This window comes from Sinocyclocheilus anshuiensis, unplaced genomic scaffold, assembly GCF_001515605.1.
Source record: "Sinocyclocheilus anshuiensis isolate Anshui unplaced genomic scaffold, SAMN03320099.WGS_v1.1 scaffold726, whole genome shotgun sequence".
Lineage (NCBI taxonomy): Eukaryota > Metazoa > Chordata > Actinopteri > Cypriniformes > Cyprinidae > Sinocyclocheilus > Sinocyclocheilus anshuiensis.
In genome coordinates, this window is record NW_015542365.1 from 175,462 (window position 1) to 201,718 (window position 26,257).

General features: G+C 36.4%; 3 protein-coding genes and 1 pseudogene across 6 annotated transcripts in view; 1 reads left to right on the top strand and 3 right to left on the bottom strand.

Annotated features, from left to right (window-relative positions):
- Nucleotides 1-752: 752 nt before the first annotated feature.
- LOC107692043 (syntaxin-4-like) lies at nucleotides 753-7,577 on the bottom strand. Of its 4 annotated transcripts, none has more exons than XM_016490921.1 (11): nucleotides 7,200-7,577; nucleotides 6,781-6,888; nucleotides 6,389-6,488; nucleotides 6,145-6,219; nucleotides 5,980-6,050; nucleotides 5,752-5,860; nucleotides 5,422-5,495; nucleotides 4,500-4,637; nucleotides 2,878-2,992; nucleotides 2,713-2,791; nucleotides 753-1,596 (listed from the first exon to the last, which is right to left on the bottom strand). In XM_016490921.1, the coding sequence occupies exons 1-11, from the start codon at nucleotides 7,227-7,229 to the stop codon at nucleotides 1,386-1,388; spliced, it is 1,110 nt and encodes a 369-aa protein (XP_016346407.1). In that variant the 5' UTR covers nucleotides 7,230-7,577; the 3' UTR covers nucleotides 753-1,385. The 4 variants fall into 4 exon arrangements, with proteins under 4 accessions (XP_016346407.1, XP_016346408.1, XP_016346409.1 ...); XM_016490922.1 differs by lacking the exon at nucleotides 4,500-4,637 and adding an exon at nucleotides 4,112-4,249 and having other exon boundaries at nucleotides 1,458-1,598; XM_016490923.1 differs by lacking the exon at nucleotides 4,500-4,637 and adding an exon at nucleotides 4,112-4,249 and having other exon boundaries at nucleotides 1,515-1,598; nucleotides 2,882-2,992.
- Nucleotides 7,578-8,409: 832 nt separating this feature from the next.
- LOC107692044 (tubby protein homolog) lies at nucleotides 8,410-13,978 on the bottom strand. Its single transcript, XM_016490925.1, has 13 exons — nucleotides 13,882-13,978; nucleotides 13,759-13,802; nucleotides 13,382-13,538; nucleotides 13,018-13,245; nucleotides 12,815-12,934; nucleotides 12,532-12,669; nucleotides 12,232-12,416; nucleotides 11,319-11,477; nucleotides 11,108-11,220; nucleotides 10,915-11,029; nucleotides 10,706-10,804; nucleotides 8,917-9,088; nucleotides 8,410-8,780 (listed from the first exon to the last, which is right to left on the bottom strand). Exons 2-13 carry the CDS (start codon nucleotides 13,798-13,800, stop codon nucleotides 8,647-8,649), a joined length of 1,662 nt encoding a protein of 553 aa, XP_016346411.1. The 5' UTR covers nucleotides 13,801-13,802; nucleotides 13,882-13,978; the 3' UTR covers nucleotides 8,410-8,646.
- Nucleotides 13,979-15,079: 1,101 nt separating this feature from the next.
- Nucleotides 15,080-20,428, top strand: LOC107692045 (uncharacterized; annotated as a pseudogene).
- Nucleotides 20,429-22,850: 2,422 nt separating this feature from the next.
- The window catches only part of LOC107692046 (arylsulfatase G-like), a 13,908-nt gene continuing 10,501 nt past the window's right edge, over nucleotides 22,851-26,257 (bottom strand). The window contains exons 6-11 of the mRNA XM_016490926.1: nucleotides 25,349-25,545; nucleotides 25,182-25,262; nucleotides 24,842-24,950; nucleotides 24,645-24,765; nucleotides 24,455-24,545; nucleotides 22,851-23,410 (exon numbers count right to left, since the gene is read on the bottom strand). Of these exons, the coding sequence (XP_016346412.1) occupies nucleotides 23,133-23,410; nucleotides 24,455-24,545; nucleotides 24,645-24,765; nucleotides 24,842-24,950; nucleotides 25,182-25,262; nucleotides 25,349-25,545 (877 nt within the window). The 3' untranslated portion in view covers nucleotides 22,851-23,132. The remainder of the gene's footprint in view (nucleotides 23,411-24,454; nucleotides 24,546-24,644; nucleotides 24,766-24,841; nucleotides 24,951-25,181; nucleotides 25,263-25,348; nucleotides 25,546-26,257) is intronic.

Consider the following 26,257-nt stretch of genomic DNA (forward strand, 5'->3'; position numbering starts at 1 on the left):
TACTTATGTAACCATGGTTCCCTGAGTAGGGAACGAGACACTGCGTCCTCTAGGTTTCTTGCCATGCTGCGGACGCAAGCTTCAGACGAAGAAGTGAATGATGTGTGCTCCCGGCGCCTATTTATACTATAGTCGCACCGGTAGTGACGTCATGGCTGTCGCCGGCCAACGAGTTGGTGTTTTTTCAATGTATGCTTCAGACACGGGTCACGACGAGGCATTCCCCCATAGCGACCCCTAGAGGACGCAGTTCGAAGTTCCCATGAATGGGAACCCACTTCATATCAGCTACACATTCAATGGCACTCTTCTCTGTGAAAATAGTTATATGAGAGTTACAGAGAACTACATTGTCTGCAAATACAATAAACACATAGAATATAATGTTATGACAAATATGAGAAATTCGTTATGGAGGTATCTTGGAGGTATGGAGGTAACAACAATCTACCGGAGACCGCAACATCAATAGACGGCAGTGTTGACAAGCGCTTGTGTGAGAGGGTTATGAGACATCCACAACTCTAGTTTAAACGAGTTTCAAGACCGTGTTATCGGTCATCATTTCTGGCGAGAAATACCCCCCCACCCGGCCCGACGATCCCAATACAGGCTTCAAAGTAGGTATTTTTTATTAGAAATACCGATACATATCTACATAAAAAAAGGGAATTCAAATATCAGTTATTTAAAAATAATATAAGACGAAAAAAAACACACTACAAGGTCAAATATATAATGTACTTTATTTAAAAATTACAATTTTACACCAGAATGAAATGTGTGGCAGTACAGGCTGCAAACTGAAACCAGATAAACTGCACTCTTGGTGATCTTGACATTTATAGTGCCACACAGTGGGCAACCAAGTTATTGCTCAAGGCACCACGGTTGAGGGACTAAACAAGTAACTGTACATAATCATTTCTTAAAAAGTGCATGTCTTAACTGGGACAGAGCACAGATGAGTTCAAATATACATAAGTATGCAACATGTAATTGTGAGAACAAGAGAAATTGTATTTTGAAAGGTAGTTACTATAATGCAAAGCAGAGTACAAAATTAGTTTTTATATATACACAAATGACCTCGAATGCTATTTTAGCAAATTTCAAGTTTGAAATGGCATTACAAAAAGATAAATCACAACAGATAACACAAAAGACATCTTCGAATCATATTACGGCAAAGACAAACGGCCCATCACTCAGAGTTCTTGAGCTTGTCTCCAAATGGAAGCGTTATATATTAGGAATCGTATTTTTCTTCATCTACCCTATATGACCATGTTTTAGTGTTGGTTTCTGCAAATGAAGTACACCATCTAGAATATACAGTCAATAAAGTAATCAGTTCATTCAAACCGTTTTTACCATGTAACTTTTTAAATGTCCAAGTGGTGCAGCAGATACATTTTCAGGAAATCTAAATTATGTCTTTTGTAGGACAAAGCAACTAAAACAACAGATTTAAAATTTAAGCACATGTAGCTACCAAAGATGTAGCTTGCCAAAGGGACTTCGGGCAGACAGTTTAGGAAGACAAAACCCAGTGCTTCATGGGCAAAAAAAAAAAAAAGTCTAATAAAAGGAAAACTCTGTAAAGAAAAAGGATACATGATTTCAATATCAAATAATAATAACAGAACTGTAACACATTTGGCAATAAGAGACACTTAAAGGATTAGTTTACTTCCAGAATAAAAATGTCCTGATAATTTACTCACCCCCATGTCATCCAGTCTAGTGAAATGATAATTTTCTTCAAAATTAAAAAAATGTATATACTTTTTAACCACAAATGCTCGTCTTGCACTAGCTCCACTTCACGCATTACCGTAGTGACGTAGGTGGAAGTACTGACCCAGTGTTTACAAAGCGAACGTGCAAAGAAAGTCAAACACCCTTTACAAAAAAAGGTAAAACAACGATGTCAGGCGATTTTGAAAATGTAGGAGAAAATGATGGAGTTTTTTGCCCTACTCTACCTTTTTAAACTGGAGTACAAAGACAGAGCTAACCGCACGTGACCTTTCCAACGTGATAGTGTAATGCGTGAATTTGCGGATGCACATCGTGGAGCTAGTGCAAGATAAGCATTTGTGGTTAAAAAGTATATCGTTTCGCTAGATCCCTATTCCTCGGCTGGGATCGTGTAGAGCCCTTTGAAGCTGCATTGAAACTCCAATTTGGAACTTCAGCGGGACATCTTTATACTGGAAGTGAACTAATCCTTTAAAGCAGTGGTCGCCAACTCGTCGATCGCGATCGACTGGTAGATCTTTATCACTGTCCCAGCAGATCCCGAAAAAAAACAGTAAAATAAGTACAAAAATGCATTACATTTATGGGGTTATATTAATGTATCACTGAAGGGAACTGTCTTGAGAAAAGTTTCAATGGCAATGGCATTTTCTTCTCCGTATAAAGCGCAACTCTGCTTTGTTTACAGCGGTATACAAGGAAATGCTATATTGCCGTCAGTTCATAAGCAATGTTGCCAAGTCCGTGGCTTTCCCACGGAATTGGGCTACTTTAACACTGTTGCCGTGGGTTGAAGCGAGCCCAATAACGTGATATTTAGTCCCAGGAATGTGAATTTTACTGGAAGGTGAGTACATTAAAAGCAAATGTTCATTTTTGGGTGAACTATCCCTTTAAATAGCTTGCATACAGTTGGCATTCAAATTCAATATAATTGATGGAACTCACCTCAAATGAAACTGACAGCCACAATAATGGCTATTATTACAAGCAAAATAGCAAGACATAATGCAATCCATAATTTTTTCTGTGAAGAAGAAATGTGATCAGTCGCACTGGTGAATGATATAATGTCATCACATCAATAAATAAACAATCATATTAATAATTTACTCACTTTGCGCACTTTTTTTGAAGTTACTACCGCAGCAGCTGTGTCAGCAACAGCCTTTTCCACATAGTTATGGGAACTCTTAATGTTCTCCTCAATCCTGTCCACCATTTCACCCTGAAAAAAACAAGTTAATTTCACAAAAATTACATTTATTAAATTAAACAACATTTTTTAAAATGCTAGATAGGGTTGGGTATCGAAAACCGGTTCCATTTTAGAACCGGTTCCGAATTTCCAAGAACCGGGTATTCGATAAGACGCGTGCATTTCGATTCTGCTTAACGATTCCTGCGTTCGCATTTTAATGTGATTAAAAACGATTTAAGTGCAGGAACGGAAAGAACTTGCGCCCTGTTTGCGTGCAGCGCACACGAATCGCAAGAGCTAGCACAGAGAACAGAGATCGCGGTACGGGTTCCCGGTTTGTGTCCGTTCTCGAACCGTTCCGGTTATTTCCACTGTAGAAAAGAATGTTCCGGGCCGAAACTGACTTCTTTCATATTTGTCGACCAATATGCAGAAAACTACGTCAGTATATCATCATAAACACAGCCGTTTTTGTCTTACGTGAACATAAACAGATAAGAAAGAAAGCACACATGTACAGTATTTTTAGATCTGCGTGCGTTCAGTGTTAGAGACAGCAGCCTAATAAACGCGCTGCCTGTCATTAATGTTAATCAAAGAACAAAAAATCATTCACTGATGTTGACTGAATATATTTAATAACTTTCATTGATTAATCTATATTTCATTTATGAAAAGAAAACGATGCAGTGTTTTTAAACTTTTAATTAGTTTCTGTACCTGAAATTTTGTTCAGTTGTATTTATGATATTGCTAATTGATTTGTTTGTTCCTATCTTATTACTGACTGTTTACTTGTCTTTAACACTTTAATATTTGAAATTTATATTAATCTAGTTGTTTTTGCGGTGGTATTTTTTTTTTTAAAGCATAGGCAAAATTCCTCTTGCAGTGTTCTGTAGGCTGCTGATTTTTGCTCGTGTTATTCAGCAATACAAAAAGACAATAAATGTTTGAGATCTAAATGTTTGACTTAATTTTTTTTATATTGGATTTTTTATCTTATTGGAATCGAAACTAGGAATCAATAAGAATCGGAATCGATAAAATTCAAACGATACCCAACCCTAATGATAGAACATTGTGGTTTTTAATGTCCTAGACATCAGAGGAATGTACTAAATATATCAAGTGTGTTCACCTCACCTGTGCTTCAACCTCCATTGCAAGGTACTGAAACATGTCATGTAGCTCTTTAATGCTTTTCTCTAGCTTTATGATCTCATCATGCCGTGACTCGATCTCATTCAGAGCCTGTCTGGTAGCTTTAGCATCGTTCAAAATCTGCAAGAACAGCTTGATTTTTACACAGTGGTTCAAGATACTGAACAGGATGTTTCATGTGATCACATCATGTGACAAATAGGACACAGCGGTGAAATGCATCATGGTGGTGATGCTTTATTGCAGGCAAAGGGGTTTGGAAGGGTTTTATAAAAAAAAAAAAAAAAAAATGTTTTTTAAATGATAAAACATCATGGTTTTTAATTTACTAGCCATCTGAGGAATGAACTAACCAGTGTGTTCATCTCACCTGTGCTTCCACCTCCATTGCAAGGTACTGAAACATATCATGTAGCTCTTTAATACTTTTCTCTAGCTTGATTATCTCATCATGCCGTGACTCAATCTCGTTCAGAGCCTGTTTGGTAGCTTTAGCATCATTCAAAATCTGCAAGAACAAATTGATTTTTAAACAAGGGTTCAAGACACTGAACAGGATTTTTCATGTGATCACATCATGTGACATATAGGACACTATGGTGAAATGTTTCATGGTGGTGATGCTTCGTTTCAGGCAAAGGGGGTGTAAGGGTTCTGAATATATGAGCTGAAGGGCAAGAATGACAGTAATCAAAACTCTAAAAGGGAAGTGGAAATCTATAAAGGAGGTACTGAAAATATGAGGCATTTGCTTCTAGCATTGCTTTTATATGATGTTGACAACCCAGATTTACTTTATCTGGAATAAAAAAGGCATTAACACTCGAAGATACTTTATGTCCAAAGGTGCCCCCAGCATTCTTAGTTCCAAATGTAGGTCTTACTTTGACTATTATTTGGAGTTTCTACTGCTTCACAAGAAACTCAGAAAGTGAAGGACCAGGAAACAGGCAAATGCCCCTATTTATTATAAATGATTATATCACTAAATGCCCGGATAGGTTAATCAACGTCATCAAAAACAAGAAATAACAATTGCATTTTAGATGGAACGGTTCCTAAAAGGATCTCACCAAATGAAACTCATCCATTCCAAAGAAAGCAAAAGAGAAGACTTGAAATGTGACATTAAGAAATCAGAAGACTATAATAAACAATATCACTCTGTTGTGGACCGTTTTCTTCAGGTAATTGTAGAAGGAAAAGCAATGAATATCTATTAGGCAGAATGCTAGACTTACACTTACGCATTCAAATCAATGCATGCACACTACTCAAAACACCACACTCACATTTTGCGTGAAAACATCTGTTTGTCCACTCTCAAGCATTGATTCCAGCTCCTCATCTGTCACATTGTTACCAGCTGTAAAGGAAACCACATTCAAGCTAGTTTTATTTAGTTCTATTCCATTTTATTTTATTTTGACTTGTAGGAACAATGCAAGTGAAAGCTACGTTGCACTGGCTGATGCTGCAGTAGTCTTGGATCATACTAAAGGAAACTCTTAAATGAAGAAAAACATGACTCGTGCACAATTAAAAAGTCTATTGTGAAAGACCTGTATAAGAACCATAGTATTATCAATAGAAAAAAAAAACAAGACAGAAAAAGCACATACTGATTTTGAGTTGTCTGTGTATCCTCTCCACATTTCTGTCTCTGTATTGGGCTTGAATTGTATTACAGTGACCCATCACTTCCAGAAATTCACGGGACAAAACACCATGCTTTTAAAGGATATTGAGAAAAAAGGGAGGAACAGATTATTCTGAGCCAAAACAACACTGTTCATGCATGATATTTACAAACAAAATATTTGTAATATATGTATTAAAAAGCAACTCACCTGGATTCTACGCATTCTAACATTTATTGAAATATATTTCTCTTCACCTTCAGCTTTCTTAGGTTCAATGCCTGTGACATAAACATATCGTTTAATACTACACATCCAGTAGGTCCAGCAGAATAAGTTTGATAACAACCACCTGTTTTTATTTATCAGTCTCACTTTTTAACTTCTTTTGGATCTGGCTGGCCATGACTTTGATGTCTTCTCTGAGGGACTGCAGTTCCTTTTTCATACCTATTGCCAAGGAGATTTTTTTTTACATTTATTTATTTAAACATTTTTTTGGATGATAAAACCTAAACTGAAAAAAAAAAAAATAAATCTCCACAGAGAACCATTTTTTTATATTTCAGGGAAATGTGTTGAAATATAAAAATACCCAAACCTAAGCTGAGCTACTCACTTTCTTCTGGAAGTGCAACTCCTAACACTGTTTTCTGTTTGTTCTCCAGTTCAGACACCTTCCTTTTAATAGTTTCAAGTCTCTCTTGAATCTCCTGAACCTGCAGAAAAAATAGGGTGTAATTGTGACAATAATAAGTTTGACTCCGGAAACTTTGAAATCCCAAACCATACAGGCAACAATTTAATCAACAAAAACGTAATTCATGGTGAACAGTTGATATTACAAGGTCAAAAGTATCTATTTAACATGGAGTTTGGAGGTAGTGGCTTGGCAGTGTGTAGTTACACAACAACTCCACAGTTCCCTAATAATTTATGTGCATATTACCATTGAAAGCTGCAGTAATGCTTTCGAATAGTTAAAATGTGTTACAATGGCTTAAAATGAACCTTTTTAAAGGCAGCTTCATTTTCTTTCTCTTCATTTGCTGAGCTCCCAGATCCAGGCTTTATCATGAGACCTGTGCTTTCTTCGTCTTCATCTGAGGCATCAGCAATCTAGTGAAAAGAGAAACGTATAAGACCACAGGGGGGGCAGGCTAAATAAAGTTACACCCCACCTAAGTTACACTGCAAAACTAGAGGGTTGGTAGTGCAGAAGGGTGTTAGCTTCCAGTTTGTGGTATTTGACTTTTTTTTTTTTCTCAACAATCTGCATAAAGACACATAAATAGTCAGTCACAGTGACCCGTGAGAATATGTGAGTGTTAATAAATCGCAATTGCAGCAGTGGGCAGTTTCCGTGGGTTAGCCTGTTAGCACGTTAGCCGGTTTCCTGAGTGCACTGCCCTAAGTTACTTTGTACTCACATTGCCCAGCTCTTTGGTCCGGTCCCGCATTCTCGATGTATCTTATATCCAACTCGGGTGAAAAGTTCCTGTCTTAAGAGACGTAGCACATCTGTCTGCAAACTCAAAACTTAAAAGAGGGAGTTTCCATTCTAAGTCACATTTCAAGCCAGCCAGCTTCCACAAATAACTTTCAGAGGAGATTGCTGATGGGCGCTGTGAGGTGCCTGAATGAGAATATATAAATAATACGGATCAACTTCAGTTATGCTGAGAGATCAAAATGGGGCGATGTCGTTATATACGAATTTGTCCCTTTCTTCTTCTGTTTTAGTTTGCGGAAGTATGAAAAACGACCCAGGCTTTTACTGCCCCCCGCTGGAAAGATATACATGTTTACATTAAAGGGGTCATATGATGCGATTTCAAGTTTTCCTTTCTCTTTGGAGTGTTACAAGCTGATTGTGCATAGATAATCACTATGGCGAAATATAGTATTCCACACGGATCTCAAATGCAAAGAATAATGAAGGTTGGTGAATGTAACTTTATGAAAAGTGACTGTATAATATAAACTTATATAAGACCAATAGCTTTTTTCATGTAAACAAAGTGTCATGAGTCTGGGCCCTGCGTTTCTCCCTCTCTCCTCCAGAGGGCACTGACACGCAGCATGCAGGAATCCCCGCTGATGTCGGTGCGAGCGGCGTACTCAGCTCGCAAGGCTCTCGAGGCGGCGGTGCCCGCTCACAGTTCCCCGGAGGCGGCGGTGTCCGCTCACAAGGCTTCAGAAGCGGTGGTGTCCACTCACAGTTCCCCCGAGGCGGCGGTGTCCGCTCACAGGGCTTCAGAGGCGGCGGCGCCCGAGGGCGCCATCTCCCGGACTCCCATTCCCCAAACCCCATACACCTGTTCACTCATTACACTAATTCCCCAAACTCCACACACCTGTTCAGTCACTCACTCATCACACTCACCCTCAGCTGTGCCCCGTTGTCACTGACCATATCTTCACCTCTCACTCACCACTCGGCCTGCTTGTATTGTGTAATGAAATGGTGTTCGTCGTCTCTAGACCTGTTTTTGTTGTGCCTTGTTGGCCTTTCTGTTTAAATAAAGAAGTTTTCACCTGTATTTGGACCCAGACCCTGTTTACACGGTGTGTTTTCAGTACCGAGCCGTCACACAAAGGAAATGAAAAGAAAATATCTAACAAAATTATTTGCTTAAACAGTCTTGGAAAACAGACAATTATATTTAGCAATTAAAAAGAGAAAAAATATGTAAGAAATTCATACATTGTATGTCTAATTGTAGATTCATAATTAGTAAAACAGATAAATTATCCATTTGTGGATAACAGTTCAAATCTAAAGTTCATTAATTTATGACTGCAAGAACATTTCAAATCTTAAATTAATGCAAAGTTTCCCTTTTTCAAAGAACAGAAAATACAGATGAATGAAGCTCATTCACAGGCCAGTTTGCCGTCAAAGGAAGACAGAGTGATGGCAAATGCCTGTAGAGCACACATGGGAAAGCTGTAGTCCATGGAAAACACATCTTCTGCTACCCGCCCAAACTGCATCACAATGTAGTCCACTGGAGAGAGATATTCATTGACATTATTAGAATTAGAATTAGGAATTGTAATATTTCTTATATATTATATGATATTGCATCTACAAACACAAAGACAGAGATACAAAATGAGAAAAAGAAGGATAACCTCATTCACCATTATCTGGATGGACAATTTGAAAGTTTTTCACAGATGCCTGAGTAACTCGGCCATGGAAATTGAGCACATACGACTGCGTTTGCTCATTCCAGCTGGGTGATTTATTTACAAGGGTGACAAGATTCTCTTTGTTACCATTCTCATATCGGGTGAGCAGAGACTCCAGCTCCTGGGACATGCAAAAAAAATAATAATTTTCATTATATATATATATATATATATATATATATATATAAAACAGCTGATTTAATCACTGAACCAAACACATAATTTGATAGAAACAGAAATAATGTATATTACATTCTTTATCTGAGTGAAGTGTGACAAATATTTCCAAGACATAAATTACTATACAACAAACAAACAAAAATACGGTTATTTAAGATTGTAATAAAATTTCACAATATTACCATTTTCACTGTATTTTTGATCAAATAAATGCAGCCTTGGTGAGCATAAGAGATTTCTTTCAAAAACATAAAAAATCTTTCAGACCCCAAACTTTTGAATGGTAGTGTATATCCAAAAGAAGAAACGTGATATTGTAATTGATGAAAAAAAAGTGATTAACACGAATCCACAACATAATACTCACACTTTTTGGCCGAATAACAACTCTCTCATCATTCTCATGCATACCAGGAATAATTACTGTCATTTTTCTAGGTCCTTTGAAACCCAAAACATTTTTCTCCTGTGTAACAGTAAAGAAAAGAGTATGTTTTCTTCTTTTTTTCCAATCAGAACAGAATAAATGTAAAAAATATATACTATCTAAAGAAAAATCAGCACACAGCATCCTACATAACATATTGCTGCTAGCTCTTGTCGCAGTGTATCCGTTTCTTTAATGAATGGATTCCTTTCTGGATTCTCGCCATTATCATACACAGTGAATTTAGTCCCCAAGACATTTGATCTGAGGAGACAAATTCTATATTTTAGCACGGGCAGAATTACAAACAATATTTGTGATACACACTTTAATGGTACTGACCTTAGTTTGCCTATGTAGCTGTCAGTATCTCTGGATAAATCGGTAGGATCGATTGATATCAAATAATTCGAAGTTTTGCACTTCTTTCTTTTTCTTCCAGCCATCAGAAAGACCTGCCCATCCGAAACATTGGAGAAGAGAACAATGATATGTTAAGCAATGAAAAAAGACATTATTTCTCATATTTTACTTTATTCACACTTCGGCTAACCCTTTTCCCATCCTCCTTTTCCATGTGGAGGTAATATGTGGGAAAGATGCCTTTCTCCACTCCCCTCCTGTCTCTGGTGATCCTGCACTGAATAGTCACATCTCTTGGAGCAGGACGCATGGCAAACTGTTCCAGATCCTCCAAAGACATCGGAGAGGACTGCATGAGAAAGATAAAACACAGGGTTATTGTATTAATGAAACCAAAAACCATTAAAAGTGTCATTTTCATTACTTGAAATAAAATAAATATCAACTTACAATAAAATAAAATAATAAAATAAAATCCGAAAAAGCTAAGATTGTAGTTTAAGTACTAAAATAACTAAATCTAAATAAACTAAGAATAAAAAAAGCTGTATGGACATGGTAAACAAAAACTCAAAAAAAGGGCAAAAACCTAAGCTTTCTAAAGGCCCGTTCACACCAATCACGATAACTATAAAGATAACGATAAAGATATAGTTCATCTTTCAGACCCCAAACTTTTGAATGGTAGTGTATATCCAAAAGAAGAAACGTGATATTGTAATTGATGAAAAAAAAGTGATTAACACGAATCCACAACATAATACTCACACTTTTTGGCCGAATAACAACTCTCTCATCATTCTCATGCATACCAGGAATAATTACTGTCATTTTTCTAGGTCCTTTGAAACCCAAAACATTTTTCTCCTGTGTAACAGTAAAGAAAAGAGTATGTTTTCTTCTTTTTTTCCAATCAGAACAGAATAAATGTAAAAAATATATACTATCTAAAGAAAAATCAGCACACAGCATCCTACATAACATATTGCTGCTAGCTCTTGTCGCAGTGTATCCGTTTCTTTAATGAATGGATTCCTTTCTGGATTCTCGCCATTATCATACACAGTGAATTTAGTCCCCAAGACATTTGATCTGAGGAGACAAATTCTATATTTTAGCACGGGCAGAATTACAAACAATATTTGTGATACACACTTTAATGGTACTGACCTTAGTTTGCCTATGTAGCTGTCAGTATCTCTGGATAAATCGGTAGGATCGATTGATATCAAATAATTCGAAGTTTTGCACTTCTTTCTTTTTCTTCCAGCCATCAGAAAGACCTGCCCATCCGAAACATTGGAGAAGAGAACAATGATATGTTAAGCAATGAAAAAAGACATTATTTCTCATATTTTACTTTATTCACACTTCGGCTAACCCTTTTCCCATCCTCCTTTTCCATGTGGAGGTAATATGTGGGAAAGATGCCTTTCTCCACTCCCCTCCTGTCTCTGGTGATCCTGCACTGAATAGTCACATCTCTTGGAGCAGGACGCATGGCAAACTGTTCCAGATCCTCCAAAGACATCGGAGAGGACTGCATGAGAAAGATAAAACACAGGGTTATTGTATTAATGAAACCAAAAACCATTAAAAGTGTCATTTTCATTACTTGAAATAAAATAAATATCAACTTACAATAAAATAAAATAATAAAATAAAATCCGAAAAAGCTAAGATTGTAGTTTAAGTACTAAAATAACTAAATCTAAATAAACTAAGAATAAAAAAAGCTGTATGGACATGGTAAACAAAAACTCAAAAAAAGGGCAAAAACCTAAGCTTTCTAAAGGCCCGTTCACACCAATCACGATAACTATAAAGATAACGATAAAGATATAGTTCTAAAAATCGTTCTCAATATTAAAGAATAGCACATAGTCCACACCACAGCTATAACGATAAAGGCACAAAGAAACGATATCTTTGGAATCATTTTCGGAACGATTTTTTCTGGCTGATGAACGATAAAAACATTGACAGCCAATCAGAATCCATCCTGCTATAAGGAGCTCGAGAATTTAAAGCGGCAGACGAGAGTGCACTAAGAATAAACAGACGATATCGTTCGCTGGTGTGGACGCAAATATCGTGATCTTTATAGTTATCGTTCTTGGTGTGAACGGGGCTTAAAGCTTTCAAATTAAAATGGAAAGGTAAAACATAAAATCTATTTAAAAATATTAACAAAAAGTATAATAGTATATCAATGATACTAAAATTATATACACAAAATTACACACACACACACACGTACAACACTAAATGAATGAATTTAGACTATGTCTTACTTTTCCCATGTCCAAAGAATCACTGTCGGAGGTAGGCTCTTTATAGTTGGAGTTTAAAGAAGCAATATTGTCATTATTTTTTGCTCCTTTTTTAGACTTTTTTGGTGTTTTTTTAGCTTCCCTCTTCTTGTCCTCCTCCTCTTTGTCCTCTTTTTCTTCCTCACTGTCACTGAGATGACATCTCACTACAAAGACAGAAAACTAATAATAACAATCAGGCCACATCAAACAAAACCATCATTAAACAAAAAAGGTTCATATGGAGACATATATCATTTTTATATCAGGAGATTTGTATACTTGGTTTTAGTTGTTGTTTTTTCTTTGGTGTTGGAGGGATGGGGCTCTTTGTCCAGTCTTTTCTTTCATCCTCACTCTCTGATTCAGGTTTTTTCTCTTCATTAATGTTGATTTCCACAACTGAATCAGTCTGAGATGCTGGAAAATGCCACGAGTTGGAATGTTAACAATGCCAATGTCAGGTTATTTCCTATTTATGGATGAGGCACTGGGCTGTGCTACAGGAAATGGCCTTTAACTTGTATCATGTTTAACAATGGAGACACATCTCCGGTGCACTTACAAGACTGTTCTTCTGTCCTCACTTTTTCCTTCGATTCCTTTGTCTTATCCTTCTTCTTCACTGGTTTTTGCTCTTTCTCTTCATTTTCCTCCCCTTCTAATGCAGGTTTGGCCTCAAGTACTAGAATGCGTTCAGTTCAACAAAATGTAAAGGCACATCACACTAAGGCAGATACAAAAGTTACAACTGAAAATGGAAAAAACACTTTTTCACACCTTTCTTATTAGTTTTTTTTCCATCTGATTGGCCTTCTTTGTCTAAAGTGCATTTAGCGCTGTGCTGCGGGCTGATCTCTAGATTGATTTTCTTAGTGATGACCGGAACAGAATCAGCTACCTCTTCCGAAGCCTCTTCTGTCTTGGATGAAATGGTCAGTTCTCCTAAACAAATCTCTTCCACCGTGTTTTCATAAATCTGCTCAGGTTGCATGTCTGATAATAAACAGGTAGGTTGTTATTTTCTGTAAAACTCAAAAAAAAAAACAAGATGACTAATCTAATGACTAATAAACAACAATTACATGTTAACATTGAGGCTCTGGTTTCTATAGAGTAAATGTTTACGAACCACTGAGGGCAATGTTGCTCTGAGACTGGCTTATCAATAAAGCTGTATCGTCAGACTCAGCTTTCTGTTTGCGTGTCTTGGGACGGATGTCATGATTAGCTGTGATCATCTGGGCATCTGCCCTTCTTCTTTGTTGTTTCTTGATTAAAAGCGAACGCTATGAGAGTTGACATGTTATAAAGTAATGTTAAACATCAGATATATATATATATATATATATATATATATGTATGTATAGATGATGCTTTTAAGCATGACAATAATGTCAAAGGTTAAATAATATATATTTTTAAAAACTACATATTATTGATAAAATATGTAACACAAAATTATAAGTAAATGACTAATCAAAAGACACTAATTTCTGAGATCCTAACCTGATTGTCCAGCTTCTGTTGTCGGACCTCTGCGTCCTCCATTTCTTTTGTTGGGAAACAACAAATATCACAATTTTGATAGTATTCAAATAATCCACTATGTTATTATTGTCATAAACTCACCAGTCAGAATTACACGCTCAAATCAGCGATCAAATGAAGCCGAAGACTCATTGTCCCTGTCTGTCTCTGCAGCTCCATATGACATCCCCACCTGCACGCAACCGAAGCTTAAGAAGATTACAGAGGATAAAGTTCTTACACTCAACACTCCACTGAGACACCACGTAGTATATCCTTCATCATTACTGACATCAGACACTATATTTCACAACTGAAAACAGCACCAGTGTCACAATATTAAGATATTGGTAGTATAATACCAGAACTATTATACATTTCTGAACCTTGCAGTCAAAGTAAGCATTTTATGCAAGTCTTTTATCCAAGACTAAACATTGTTTATACAGGCACTGGTCGATTTTGCGATTTTGCTTCCTTAACTTGTCTTCTTTCAGACTTGTGGAAAGAAAACATCCTAAATACACAGTTAATTAACATTTTATTACACTTTATCTATTTGTGCCTGTAGATTTCAATTACAATACATATCTTTAAAAGCTGTTTTAAATTAGTTTTTTCTCATGCACTGAGCCAGAAATCTCCACGTAAGTAGCAGTTTCGCCAAACTTTCCAGTTTTATTCTTTATCTATATTCTTAAGGTTTTATATACTGTGGGTGTTTGTTAGGCTACTGTATCATTTGCCAGATTTACAAAACATTTTGCATGGTAAACATGGTAATTTGTTTCGGTTAAATTGTGTCTTTTCTGATCTATGGAGTAATAAAAAGAGATATCCAAAATTCCCTCTGTAAAACTCTAATATGGCAATTAAATGAAACAAGGATTTTGAACCTTTATTCAGTGTTCAGAGGGCCAGTTGCAAAATACTTAAACTAGTCTTACAAGTATTCTCATTTTTTTTCTTCTTCTTTAAGACAGGTTATAACTTTGTTTAAGTTGGTTACATAGAAAGTTGAATCCAAAGAATATGACTGATTACCCCTTGGCTAACTGCTAGTTGGGTAGACTAGTTCTTAACAGAGGATAGTTTATGCAACTGGCCCCAGATTTCAGGAAAGAATTGCAAAATAGTGCATATTTAATTACTGTAGCTAATGTCTCATTTGCATGTTTAAACATAACATTTCAGAAAAATTGTAGTACAAAACAACTGCCTTAATATCCTTTGATTAACATTGGAAAGGATATCTATTAGTTAAAATGTTTACCATTCACCTGTAGAAGTATCTTGTTTTAATTGTAGGCTACTCTACAGAGAATACATTTTCGTTACCGGAAAAAGATAAGCCGTAGCCTATAAAGCTGTGTCTCAAAGTGACCCTTTTCTTGCTTGTTTTAGCAACATAAGCATAACTCATAAACAGACTAACTACCCGTACCCTAGATGGCAGTATCTCACCTCAGCTTGTTTATATATTCACAGCTGAAGAAAAACGAAGTTGATCACGTTACTCGTTCATAATGTTTTGACGTGTTTTTTTTTTAATCGTTCTAATCGGTTTTATCTGTATGTGTAATACAAGCTAAGTGACATTTAAGAAAAATCACAATTCATTACAGACTGATGGGATGAAGGTACGAATTTTACTATATATTTTGACGTTCGTGTGAGCTCATTAACTTGCGATACCTGAAATACAACCTGGAAATAGAGCACTATTACAGTAAGTATCATACCAATAAACCTATCTTCTAGCTATTCTCTTGAGTAAGAAGTGCTGTGACAGATAACAGACAACAAGTTGTCGAATTAAAACCCACTACACTTATGCCAAAGTATTCCTCTACACAGGTTTGCTATAAGTAACTTGTTCCGCTTCAATGCATTTACCCAGCAATCACGGGTAAATCATATTATTGACCACAGAACTGACAAATAATCATCATGATTAATGGCTGTTTAGAGGAAGAGGAGGGGCAGATGATGCATCACAAGGGTTAAAAGAGCAAGTCAGGAGATGTTTGTCCCCTGGATACTCAAATCAACAATTAGTGATGTTTTGGAGGGTAGACAGTACCAGGTCTGAGGAATCTGTTGATTTCTCCCTTTATGGATTTGTGAAAATATTTCCTTTCCTCAAGTTATGGAAAAACAAAGACATGTAATCATGTAAGTTAAAAAAAAAAAAAAACTAGCAAAACATACATGATAAGGGATGTTTTGTTGTTGTGGTTGATGACTCATGTTGCAGTGGCTGGTTTTCCACAGATGTCCATTGTGCCATGTTACCTCTGGTAGGATGATCAAAAGTCAAGAGCAGGATGTAAGATCTCTTTCTTATTCTTTCCAGTGTGTTTGTGTGATGTGCAGTGGCAGATCTGATTATTGCACTAAAGCAATGAGATCTTATGGGTTTAAGTCATACAGACATTAAGACATGCAGATTACAAAACAGCTGATTTGACACAAGAGGTTATGCTGTTGATAGCAATGGACCACAGGATTGTTTTTTTAAAGGTATAAAATGCCATAAATGTTTGATATTTGTATATTTTGGTCTTGAAGATGTTTCTCTAACTTTTTTCCAAAGGAATTCATTGCTGTGAGAGTTCAGGATCCTCGTGTTCAAAATGAAGGGTCGTGGATCTCATATCTGGACTTCAAAATTTTCCTTCATGTGAGTATTTTTGCCTCAAGGACTTCTAATATTACAAGATCCCAATCTAATAATGTGACTCTTTCCAAGTTCCAAAGACTTTTTAATACTTCTCTAGATAAGAAAACAGATTTAAATGTTAAGATTAATTTATAAGCCATTAAATTTATAAGCCCCCCCCAATATTTAAATTTGCAACTGTCTGTCATCCTGTATTGGTTACAGTATTGGTGTTGATTAAATCACAGCCATGTCCTCATATCATTATTGCTTTATGGGGGTTTCCTTGCTACATGAATATATATATATATATATATATCTTATAGTTCTTTATAGCTATATATCTTTAGTTCAGTGCTTCATTTATATGAATATCTAGAGGGCAGGGTGGGCTGTGTCGGATATATTGTACATAATACACCATCTTATATCACCATCTTAATAGCCAAATACTGGCCGATATATTAGTCTTTCGCTAATATATATGTTTTTATTCCACTGTTGTTCAATGCATGTTTTTGTCTGCCCTGGTGTTATCTGATCTGAATTTGGTCACTTACTTGGTTTCTGTCACCAGACAAACAGCAAAGCATTCACTGCCAAAACATCCTGTGTGAGGCGGTGATACAGCGAGTTTGTGTGGTTGAAGAAAAAACTGCAAAAGAATGCTGGTCTGGTGTAAGTTCCTTTGCACAAACAAATGACTGTATAGCTGCATGTATGTCTCAGCCAATGTGCTTAAAAAAAAAATAAAATAAAAAATATATATATATATATTTACATTTACTGTAAATGCAGTGCTGCTTGAACGTTTGTGAACCCTTCAGAATTTCAAAAGATCATCAGATTTAAACACAAATCCTGAAAGTTGACAAAGAGAATCCAATCAAACAAATTAGACAAAAATATATACTTTGTCATTTATTTATTCTGGAAAATGATCCAATATTACATATCTGTGAGTGGCAAAAGTATGTGAATCTCTAGGATTAGCAGTTAATTTGAAGGCAAAATTAGGTGTTTTCAATCAGTGGGATGACTATCAGGTGTCAGTGTGTGTCCTGTTTTATTTAAAGAACAGGAATCTATCAAAGTCTGATCATGTTTGTGGAAGTGAATCATGACATGAACAAAAGAGGTCTCTGAGGACCTCAGAAAAAGAGTTGTTGTTGCTCATCAGGATGGAAAAGGTTACAAAACCATCTCTAAAGTGTTTGGACTCCACAAATCCACAGTCAGACAAATTGCATTCCAGCATAAGATCCTTCCCATCTGTGAAACATGGTGGTGGTAGTATCATGGGCCTGTTTTGCTGCATCTGGGCCAGGACGGCATGCCATCATTGATGGAACAATGAATTCTGAATTATACCAGCAAATTCTAAAGGAAAATGTCAGGGCATCTGTCCAAGAACTGAATCTCGAGAGACAATGGTCATGCAGCAAGACAACGACCCCAAGCACACAAGTCGTTTACTGCAAGCAATAGTATCAATTTGCCATCCAGTAGGGACTTTTTCTGCATTGTTTTTTCTTTTTTTGTATCTTTAGAGTTAAATACATCGTTGTATTTCTCACAGGCCTGTTCCTGATCTGCCCAAAAAGTCTTTCTTCTCATTTATTAATGATGAATTCATTGAAAGGAGGAGAAAAGGTCTTCAGAGCTTCTTGGATAAGTCAGTTCTAGTGTTTAATTTAAAATGTTTTTGTCAATGTCTGGTGCTTGCTTCTTACAAAGCATTTTAAAAACGGGAGAATTTAAAAATAGCATATAAAATAGTACAGAAATATTCATTTTAACACCAAATTCTCCTGAAATTAATTGCTTTCGTCTTCCTATACAGAGTGCTGCACATATGACGGTATGCCTGTCAGATAGCCAGCTCCATCTTTTCCTGCAGACTCAGCTTCCTGTCAAGCACATTGAGGACTGTGTGCAGGGTCACACCCCTTACACTGTGACAGAAGCCATTCTGACTTACGCTTCCTCTAACCGTGGCTGGGTGCAGGAGGAAGGGGGCGGGGCCCAAGAATTATGGCCTACCCCTGTTCCATATGAATCCGCAGAGAGGTAAAAACCGGTCGCAACGACATAAAGCACATGATGAGGTAACATTAAGATTACCTTCTCCTAATGATATACATCTCTTTACAGCCCTGCTCCTCACCTCCCTTCATTACAAAATCCAGGAGCCACATCTAGCGGACCTTTAAATGAACTTACAGATGTTTCAGACTCCGAGTCGAGACCGAGTGATGCAGAACAGACTGCACTTGACCTGAAGCAGGAAATTGGCCATGGGCAGCTGCCTCAAGAGGGAGAGAGTTACATTACATTAGTAGTTGAAGTCCACCCGAACCTTGTTGTTTCTGTTGAAACCGAGGAAGAGGATGGACACATTGGATCAAAAGAAATGCAAAGGCTTGATAAGGATGCCAAAGATCTACAAAATTATGATTGTGACTATCTTGCTCCACAGATAGATGGACTCATTGAAGACAAGATTCAGCAAGGAGATGCATGCAATGAAGAAGATCTTGAACAAGAAACGACTGTTGTCGAAGATGCAGTAGATGTTACCTCAGTAGACAGAGTCATCGAGAAAAAGATTCCTCATGATTTCCATGAAGTGAAGAAGGGAAGTCAAGATGTTGGACTTGAACAGGACAGCGATGTGAGACGAGCCCCTGACAAGGTCTTTCATGAAGAAGATCCAGAAGTAAGGATCCATAATAATGAAGTTACTATGGATCTCAGTTCTGTCGAGGAAGACAATGCTGAGAAGGCACTTGAAACCGCAGCTACAACTGTAGAAGATGTTGCACTCCATGATGCTTTTGAGGAGAACACGCCAGATATTGAAGGTCAAGATAAAGCTGGTATAACAGAGGAACATGCAACCCAGGAGAATGGAGTCAGTGATGAAGATGCTGCTGTTCAGGAAGAGAATGAGGTGCATGTCGGGGAAGTGAACAAGCTCAATGCAAAATGTTTTCAGCCTAGCAGTGCCATTTTGATACTTGAGGGAATTGAGGAAGCAGTGAGCACGCAAATGGCCCCCGTGACAGAGACTGTCAGTAACCTCGATGCAAATACTGCTGATGTCAACACGCTTGTTTTACACGCCATAGAGATTGATTCAATGCAATGTCACGAGACGGACAGTCATATAATCATCACTACCCACCAACCAGATACTAACTAATTCCCATGGAGAATTAGTACAGTCATAGATTGGACACAGTGTTCAAAGAGTCCTCCCTTTGGCTCTTTCCCAGTTATCATCCAAGACGTTTTTCTACTGTGATCTCAAAATGAGTGAGTGCATGTAACTATAAAGGGAGGAACACGTCTTTTTTTTTTTTGCGTTGATCCACTGTTGATGTGTTCAGACTGTTTACAGAAGATACACTGAATTTTTCCCCATAAACAATGTGAACAAACAGAGATGATGCACTGACTAATGTGCCATTCAGGATTGTGAGCAAATTCGACATGCAACGAATAGTTATGAATCCATGGTAGTGGGCGAGAAAAAGCAGTGCACATCGCTATGGCACCTTGATTCTAAAAGTCACCATTCTTAATAAAAATATTTCTGTGTTTGTATGATTTTAGCAACAGCAATTACCCCATGACATGTTGCTGATCTATTTTAGCATTTTCAAACCCAATTTTAACTGACATGTCACTTTCTAAGGCACTTCTCTTTTTTTTCATCCAACTGTAAAAACATGTTGCTCACAGATGTTTGCTCTACTGGAACTTTGGGTAATTTAAGGGATAGTTCACTCCAAATTGAAAATTGTCCATATTTATTCACCCTCATGTTCTTCTAAACCTAAATGACTTTTGGAAAAATTTTCCAATATTTGGAAAAATGTCTGTTTTTCTGTCCAATGTTGTTGTGGACCCAGTTGAATTTCATTGTACAGTTGAAACATTCTTCAAAGTATCATCTTTTGTGTTTAAATGATTTTCATGAGGGAAGTGGAAAATCATGAGGGTGAGTAAATGATGACAGAATTTTCATTTTGGGGTGAACGATACTTTTATTATAATTAAAATGCATTGGTATATTTAGTGTAGGTGGCTAATGGCTGTTAAGATTTTTTTTTTTTATATATATATATATAATTTCAGGGTCTTTGGTTTTTAATTTCCTTGTAGCTTACTTTATGGTCAAAACACTAATTTCCATACAGAAACTTTATGAGCTAAGGAAAGAATTTCTAAATTTGTAAGAAATTACAGTGCACATTGTTTACAATGATGATATATTTTATTTTCCCCATCCTAACTTAATGTTGCACCAGGTCAAGTAGGCTGCTCGTTGATTGTTCTTCTATATTCTGCTGTGATGTTGTGTTTAGTGGCTGCTTATAATTCTAATATGGGAACAGAAATGTACTCAAAAGGGAATTGCTTGTTGATTAATAGGAAAGGATACTTATTTATTTTCTTAGATAAGGTGATCTCTTATCACAGACAGGTGTTTTTTTCCCCGAATCAGCACAGCAAGACAATTATGAATGCACAGTAGCATTACAAATTCAGAGCATCCTAAATTATTTGTTTTTCAAGGATTTAAGTTAACATTTTTAACAGTATGAGGTTCTGTATCTTATTTTAAGTTGGGAATAGTATAAGGACGTCTCAGTTGGCTCCACTCGTAATGTGACATTTTCATGTTCATTTGAAAGAGCCACATCTGTCGGCCTAGACTTCATTCTGCATGAGTGCCAGAGCAGGTGTTCATCACTGTATGTATGTTTGGATTCACCAATGTGCTTACTAACAGCAAACGAATAAAGAATGAGGTTGAAATGAAACTCAGTGTCTACTGATTCACCTGAGGGAACACGTTGGAAACCATGAGTGAATTCACAATACCAAACATTAACAGTATTTTAACTGACCAAATAAGTTTAAAAATGCCATTGGACAGTTCATACATGGGAGCAGCCAATGGGAATTTGGACTAAATCTAAAACTGCATTTTTAAATTCGTTATTAATGTAATATTTATGTTCAAATGTATGTGAAAGCATAAATTGGATATAGAAATGTTTGTCATTTTATTTCAGAAACAATTTTAGATTCATGTCAGAAATCCTGGTAATATAATATTTTTTTTTAATCATTCATGTGATAAGTTGATATATTTAGTAATTAACAAAACAATACTGTCAGTTTCTTAATTATTAATCAATCCAATAATAAGTTATGCAGTTACAGTTATGGCAAAAGTATTACCACAAGATGGCGACATGGTATCAAACTAGGGAAAGTGAAAGTCATTCCCCATTTTGTCATTTATATAAAACACAAGATAAATTAAAATATTTCCATCTATTTTTATTTGTATCTCATACAATCATATATTTTAATTGTCTAAAATATATACTCCCTAAATATAAAGGCACCTATAAAATTATAAAGACAACATTTTTTTTCCCCCAAAATTAAATAATTATTATAAATAATTTTTATTTCCATTGTACTAAAGACAACTTGGTATTTGGTTACAATGTATTTTTATACCCACTTTTACAGTAATGTGAGATGCACAAACCTTTAAAACAGAATAAAACCGACTTTTAAGATAATTTAATTTCATATTGTTAAAATATAGAGCTGTCAAAAGAATGAAACAGTTATTAATCTCATGATTTCTTTAGAAATATAAAGATCAGTAATTGTGATTACCCCTATCTAATTTGTTTTCTTCAAGACTGGTTATAATTTTTTTAAGTCGGTTACAAAACGTTAGATTGGCTCAATTTGAGTCAGAAAAGTAAGGCTGACTACCTCTTGGCTAACTGCTAGTTGGTTAAACTATTTCTTAAAGGTCCCATGGCATGAAAATTTCACTTTATGAGGTTTTTTAACATTAATATGAGTTCCCCTAGCCTGCCTATGGTCCCCCAGTGGCTAGAAATGGCGATAGGTGTAAACCGAGCCCTGGGTATCCTGCTTTGCCTTTGAGAAAATGAAAGCTCAGATGGCCCAATCTGGAATCTTCCCTTTATGTCGTCATATGGGGAAAGGTTACCTCCCCTTTCTCTGCTTTGCCCGCCCAGAGAATTTGGCCCGCCCATGAGAAAATGAGCTACTACCGTGCAAGGCCAGCGCAATATTTTTTTTTCCTCAAGAGACATCATGGCTTGCAAACGAGGAAGCACCTTGCCCCGCCTCTCTCCTCCTCATTAGCATTTAAAGCTACAGACACAGAAATGGCACGTCCTAAGGAAAGCTCATTGCGGGACTGGCACGTAGTGGTTGAAATTCTGCACCAAGGCTGAATTTCGGGAAAGAGACTTCAGATACAGTACTAGGGACCACTTAGGCCTATATAAAAGCATCCAAAAAGCAGCATGTCATGGGACCTTTAAGACACAGTCTTAACATAGCAGCTATGTTTATGCAACTGGCCTGGTCTAGCTCATAATGAAAAAGCAGAATTGAAATGTACTGCAACATCTTGGAATCTAGTTTCCTGTTACACAGCTGTAGCATTTCACATCAACAACATATCTTCTTAGTAATCTAGTGTGGTTTTCTGGGACACTGAGTTCAATATTTGAACTATGCTCTTCCCAGTGTAGGAAAAAAACAGTGCTTTCAATATGTTGATGTGATCTAACCCGTTGACAAACAGTGCTGAGTTCAAGGCTGAGCCCGACTGACCTCATTTTAAACTGTGACATCGGCAGGCGGGGTTGTGTGGCTGGCAGCAGGGGACTGCAGCCGGAATCACGGTGTAGTCGGCCAATGATATCTTATCTGTGGCGATGTCCCATAGCAGAGCCTCCCTCTCTCTCTCCACTTCCTTCAAGACAGATCTGTACTCATCACTCTCAGGGTTCAGAGGGGTCTCCTCTGCCTCGTCCTGTGAGAGGTCACATATCAGAGGGGGGTCGTGATACTGCTGTTGTCCACTTCCTCCACCGCATGTCACTGATCCACCTGAGAGAGCACATCAGAACCATTAAATCAACCAATACCAGCGTAGTAACAGTCATTTAAAAAAATGCCATTGGACAGTTCATACATGGGAGCACTCATAGATATGTATAGGTAGATTCCACATTCCATGTTACACTACATTTTTAAACAAGAAATAATTAGTTTAAAATATGTCTATTTATTTGTCAATTTTAAGAAAATTATATTTCTTCATTTATTTCACAGATAAATTTTTAAACATGATTGAATTTTTTTTTTAAAAGTTTAAAATGTCTATTTATTTATCAATTTAAAAATGTGATTTATTAATTTATAATTTACTGTTACATTTAACTATATTTTTAAACGTGAATTAAATAAATACTTTAAAATGTTTATCAATTTAAAAATGTGACTTTTTTGATTTATGTCATTTTGATATCTGTTATTTTGTATTTTATTCTTGTTAAAAATCAATAAACATTCAGTTAAAATAAAAATGTGATGTTTTAGTTTATTATTTTACTGTTACATTTAACTGTGTGAATTAAAACATACATTTAAGCGAATTAAATCAACCGTTTAAAATATAAACAAAAATATAGAATAAAATAAGTCTGTATTTGTCAATTAAAAAAAAATCGTTTTATTCATGAATTATTAAATTGATTCATTTTATTTTTAAAGTGGAAATTAAGTCCTCAGCAAACTAAAATAAGTATTTATTGGTCAATTCAATAAATTATTTATTTACAGTTTTATTCTTGAATTAATACATTGATTTTTTCATTTTTTATTTTTAAGTGGAAATTAAGTCCTCAGCAAACTAAAATAAGTCTATTTATTGGTCAATTCAATAAATTATTTATTTACAGTTTTATTCTTGAATTAATACATTGATTTTTTCATTTTTTATTTTTAAGTGGAAATTAAGTCCTCAGCAAACTAAAATAAGTCTATTTATTGGTCAATTCAATAAATTATTTATTTACAGTTTTATTCTTGAATTAATACATTGATTTTTTTCATTTTATTTTTAAGTGGAAGTCTTCAATAAACAGAGACCTGTGATGTAAAATGCCTTGTGATGTTTCAGCCTGACGGTTCGAAGGTCGCCAAATTGTCCTGCAGCACCGCTGTTTGGATGCATGAGACTCTGAAGACGGGAACAAGAATTTACAGAAAGCCAGTCAGAGCAAATTTCACAAATGTTTTTTTGGTCTATAAAGTGGTGTGTCATCCAAACAGACTGTACCTTATGCCCTGTGTCAGAGTCGTTGAGCAGAATGTTGGTTATATCAATGCCGTCATAGCGTTGATCTGATGGTGGTTTTACACCAGCCAGGGAGAGGATAGTTGGAAAGATGTCCAGACCACTAAGGAGTTAAAGCCAGTCGTCATTCAGTGAAAACAAAACAATCATGCTACACAATGTTCATAATGTTCCAGTACCTCAGCAGGGCGCTGCTGGTGCTGTTGGGTTTGATCTTCTTAGGCCATGCGACCACTGTGGGAACTCTATGACCTCCTTCCCATGTGGTTTTCTTGGCTGAGCCACCACCTGCTCCAAAGAATGAAAACAGAGTATTACATGATAATTCAATTAGTGGGTTTGTTATCTAAAACAACTGAGGAGAAGTCATAAGTAAGCATGAAATCCGCACCACAGGAAAAAAAAAAACTTGGATCTTCATTCATGAAACATCTTTAGGTTAAAGATATAACACCTTATAATATTTTCAATAAAGGAGACTATAAACGTAAACATTTTATATGACAGTTTCTTCATTACCTCTGCTTGCCTGCCACTTTCCAACAAAAGGCCCAACATGCCCAGCAAATTGGCATTTCTGCTCCCACGGGCCATTGTCACCTTAGAAATTGATGTTTCATTGTATTGATAGTAAGCAAAGTTTTAACTAAAACAGCTTAAAGTGTAATACGTGTAAAATAACTCACCAGTGAACCATATTAATGTGTTTTCCAGCTGCTCAGTGCTGACCACCTGCATGATTGTCCCCACCAAAGAGTCCATGTCACTGAGGCTGGCTGTGTAAGGGTCTTGTGTCGTAACATTTAGGAAGGAGTTATGGAACAGTGGGACATGCATGTGAGCAAGAGCCACATACAGTAGGAATGGCTGCTTCTTAGAAATGCTAGACAGACACATTAACACAAAACATACAATATTACCCAAACTGTACAAAAATAGAAGGATACGTTTGTTACAGAGAGGCACAATGTAGCGGTACAATTGTGAAATATTACAGTTTAAAATAATTGTTTTCTATTTTATTATATTTTAAAATGTAATTTATTCCTGTGATGGCAAATCTGAAATATAAGCAGCCATTACTCCAGTCTTCAGTCACCTGGGGTCTCATTTATAAAACTCTCGGTAGATTTCATCCTAAAAGTGTACGTACGCACAAAAGCTAGATTTTGCGTACGCACAAAAGTTTTCAGATTTATAAAACCTGCCAGAACCTGCGCAAAAATCCCTTTATAATTCCCAGTCAGGGTAAGATTGTGCCTACGTGCATCTTCACCCCGACTCCTCCCCAAAATCACTACATATGGAGCTTACAACGCCTTGTTTTACTATGCATAACCTCATCTGCATATCATTTCCATGCACATTCCATCCACGTGACACCATGTTTAACACCGTCAAAGGTACAAGACATTAAAGGGGTCATATGATGCTGCTAAAAATAACAGTATTTTGTGTATTTGGTGTAATGAAATGTGTTTATGCGGTTTAAGGTTCAAAAAACACATTATTTTCCACATACTGTACATTATTGTTTCTCCTCTATGCCCCGCCTTTCTGAAACGCGTCGATTTTTACAAAGCTCATTGGTCTGA

Coding starts and splice junctions, on each gene's coding strand:
- LOC107692044 (XM_016490925.1), bottom strand. CDS start 13,800: ATGGAGGACGCAGAGGTCCGACAACAGAAGCTGGACAATCAG. Junction 11,030..11,107: donor AGCTACATAGGCAAACTAAG/GTCAGTACCATT, acceptor TTGTCTCCTCAG/ATCAAATGTCTTGGGGACTA. Junction 8,781..8,916: donor AATTGTCCATCCAGATAATG/GTGAATGAGGTT, acceptor ATCTCTCTCCAG/TGGACTACATTGTGATGCAG.
- LOC107692043 (XM_016490921.1), bottom strand. CDS start 7,229: ATGCGGGACCGGACCAAAGAGCTGGGCAAT. Junction 6,220..6,388: donor AGTTGCACTTCCAGAAGAAA/GTGAGTAGCTCA, acceptor CCTTGGCAATAG/GTATGAAAAAGGAACTGCAG. Junction 6,051..6,144: donor GATCCAAAAGAAGTTAAAAA/GTGAGACTGATA, acceptor TTTATGTCACAG/GCATTGAACCTAAGAAAGCT.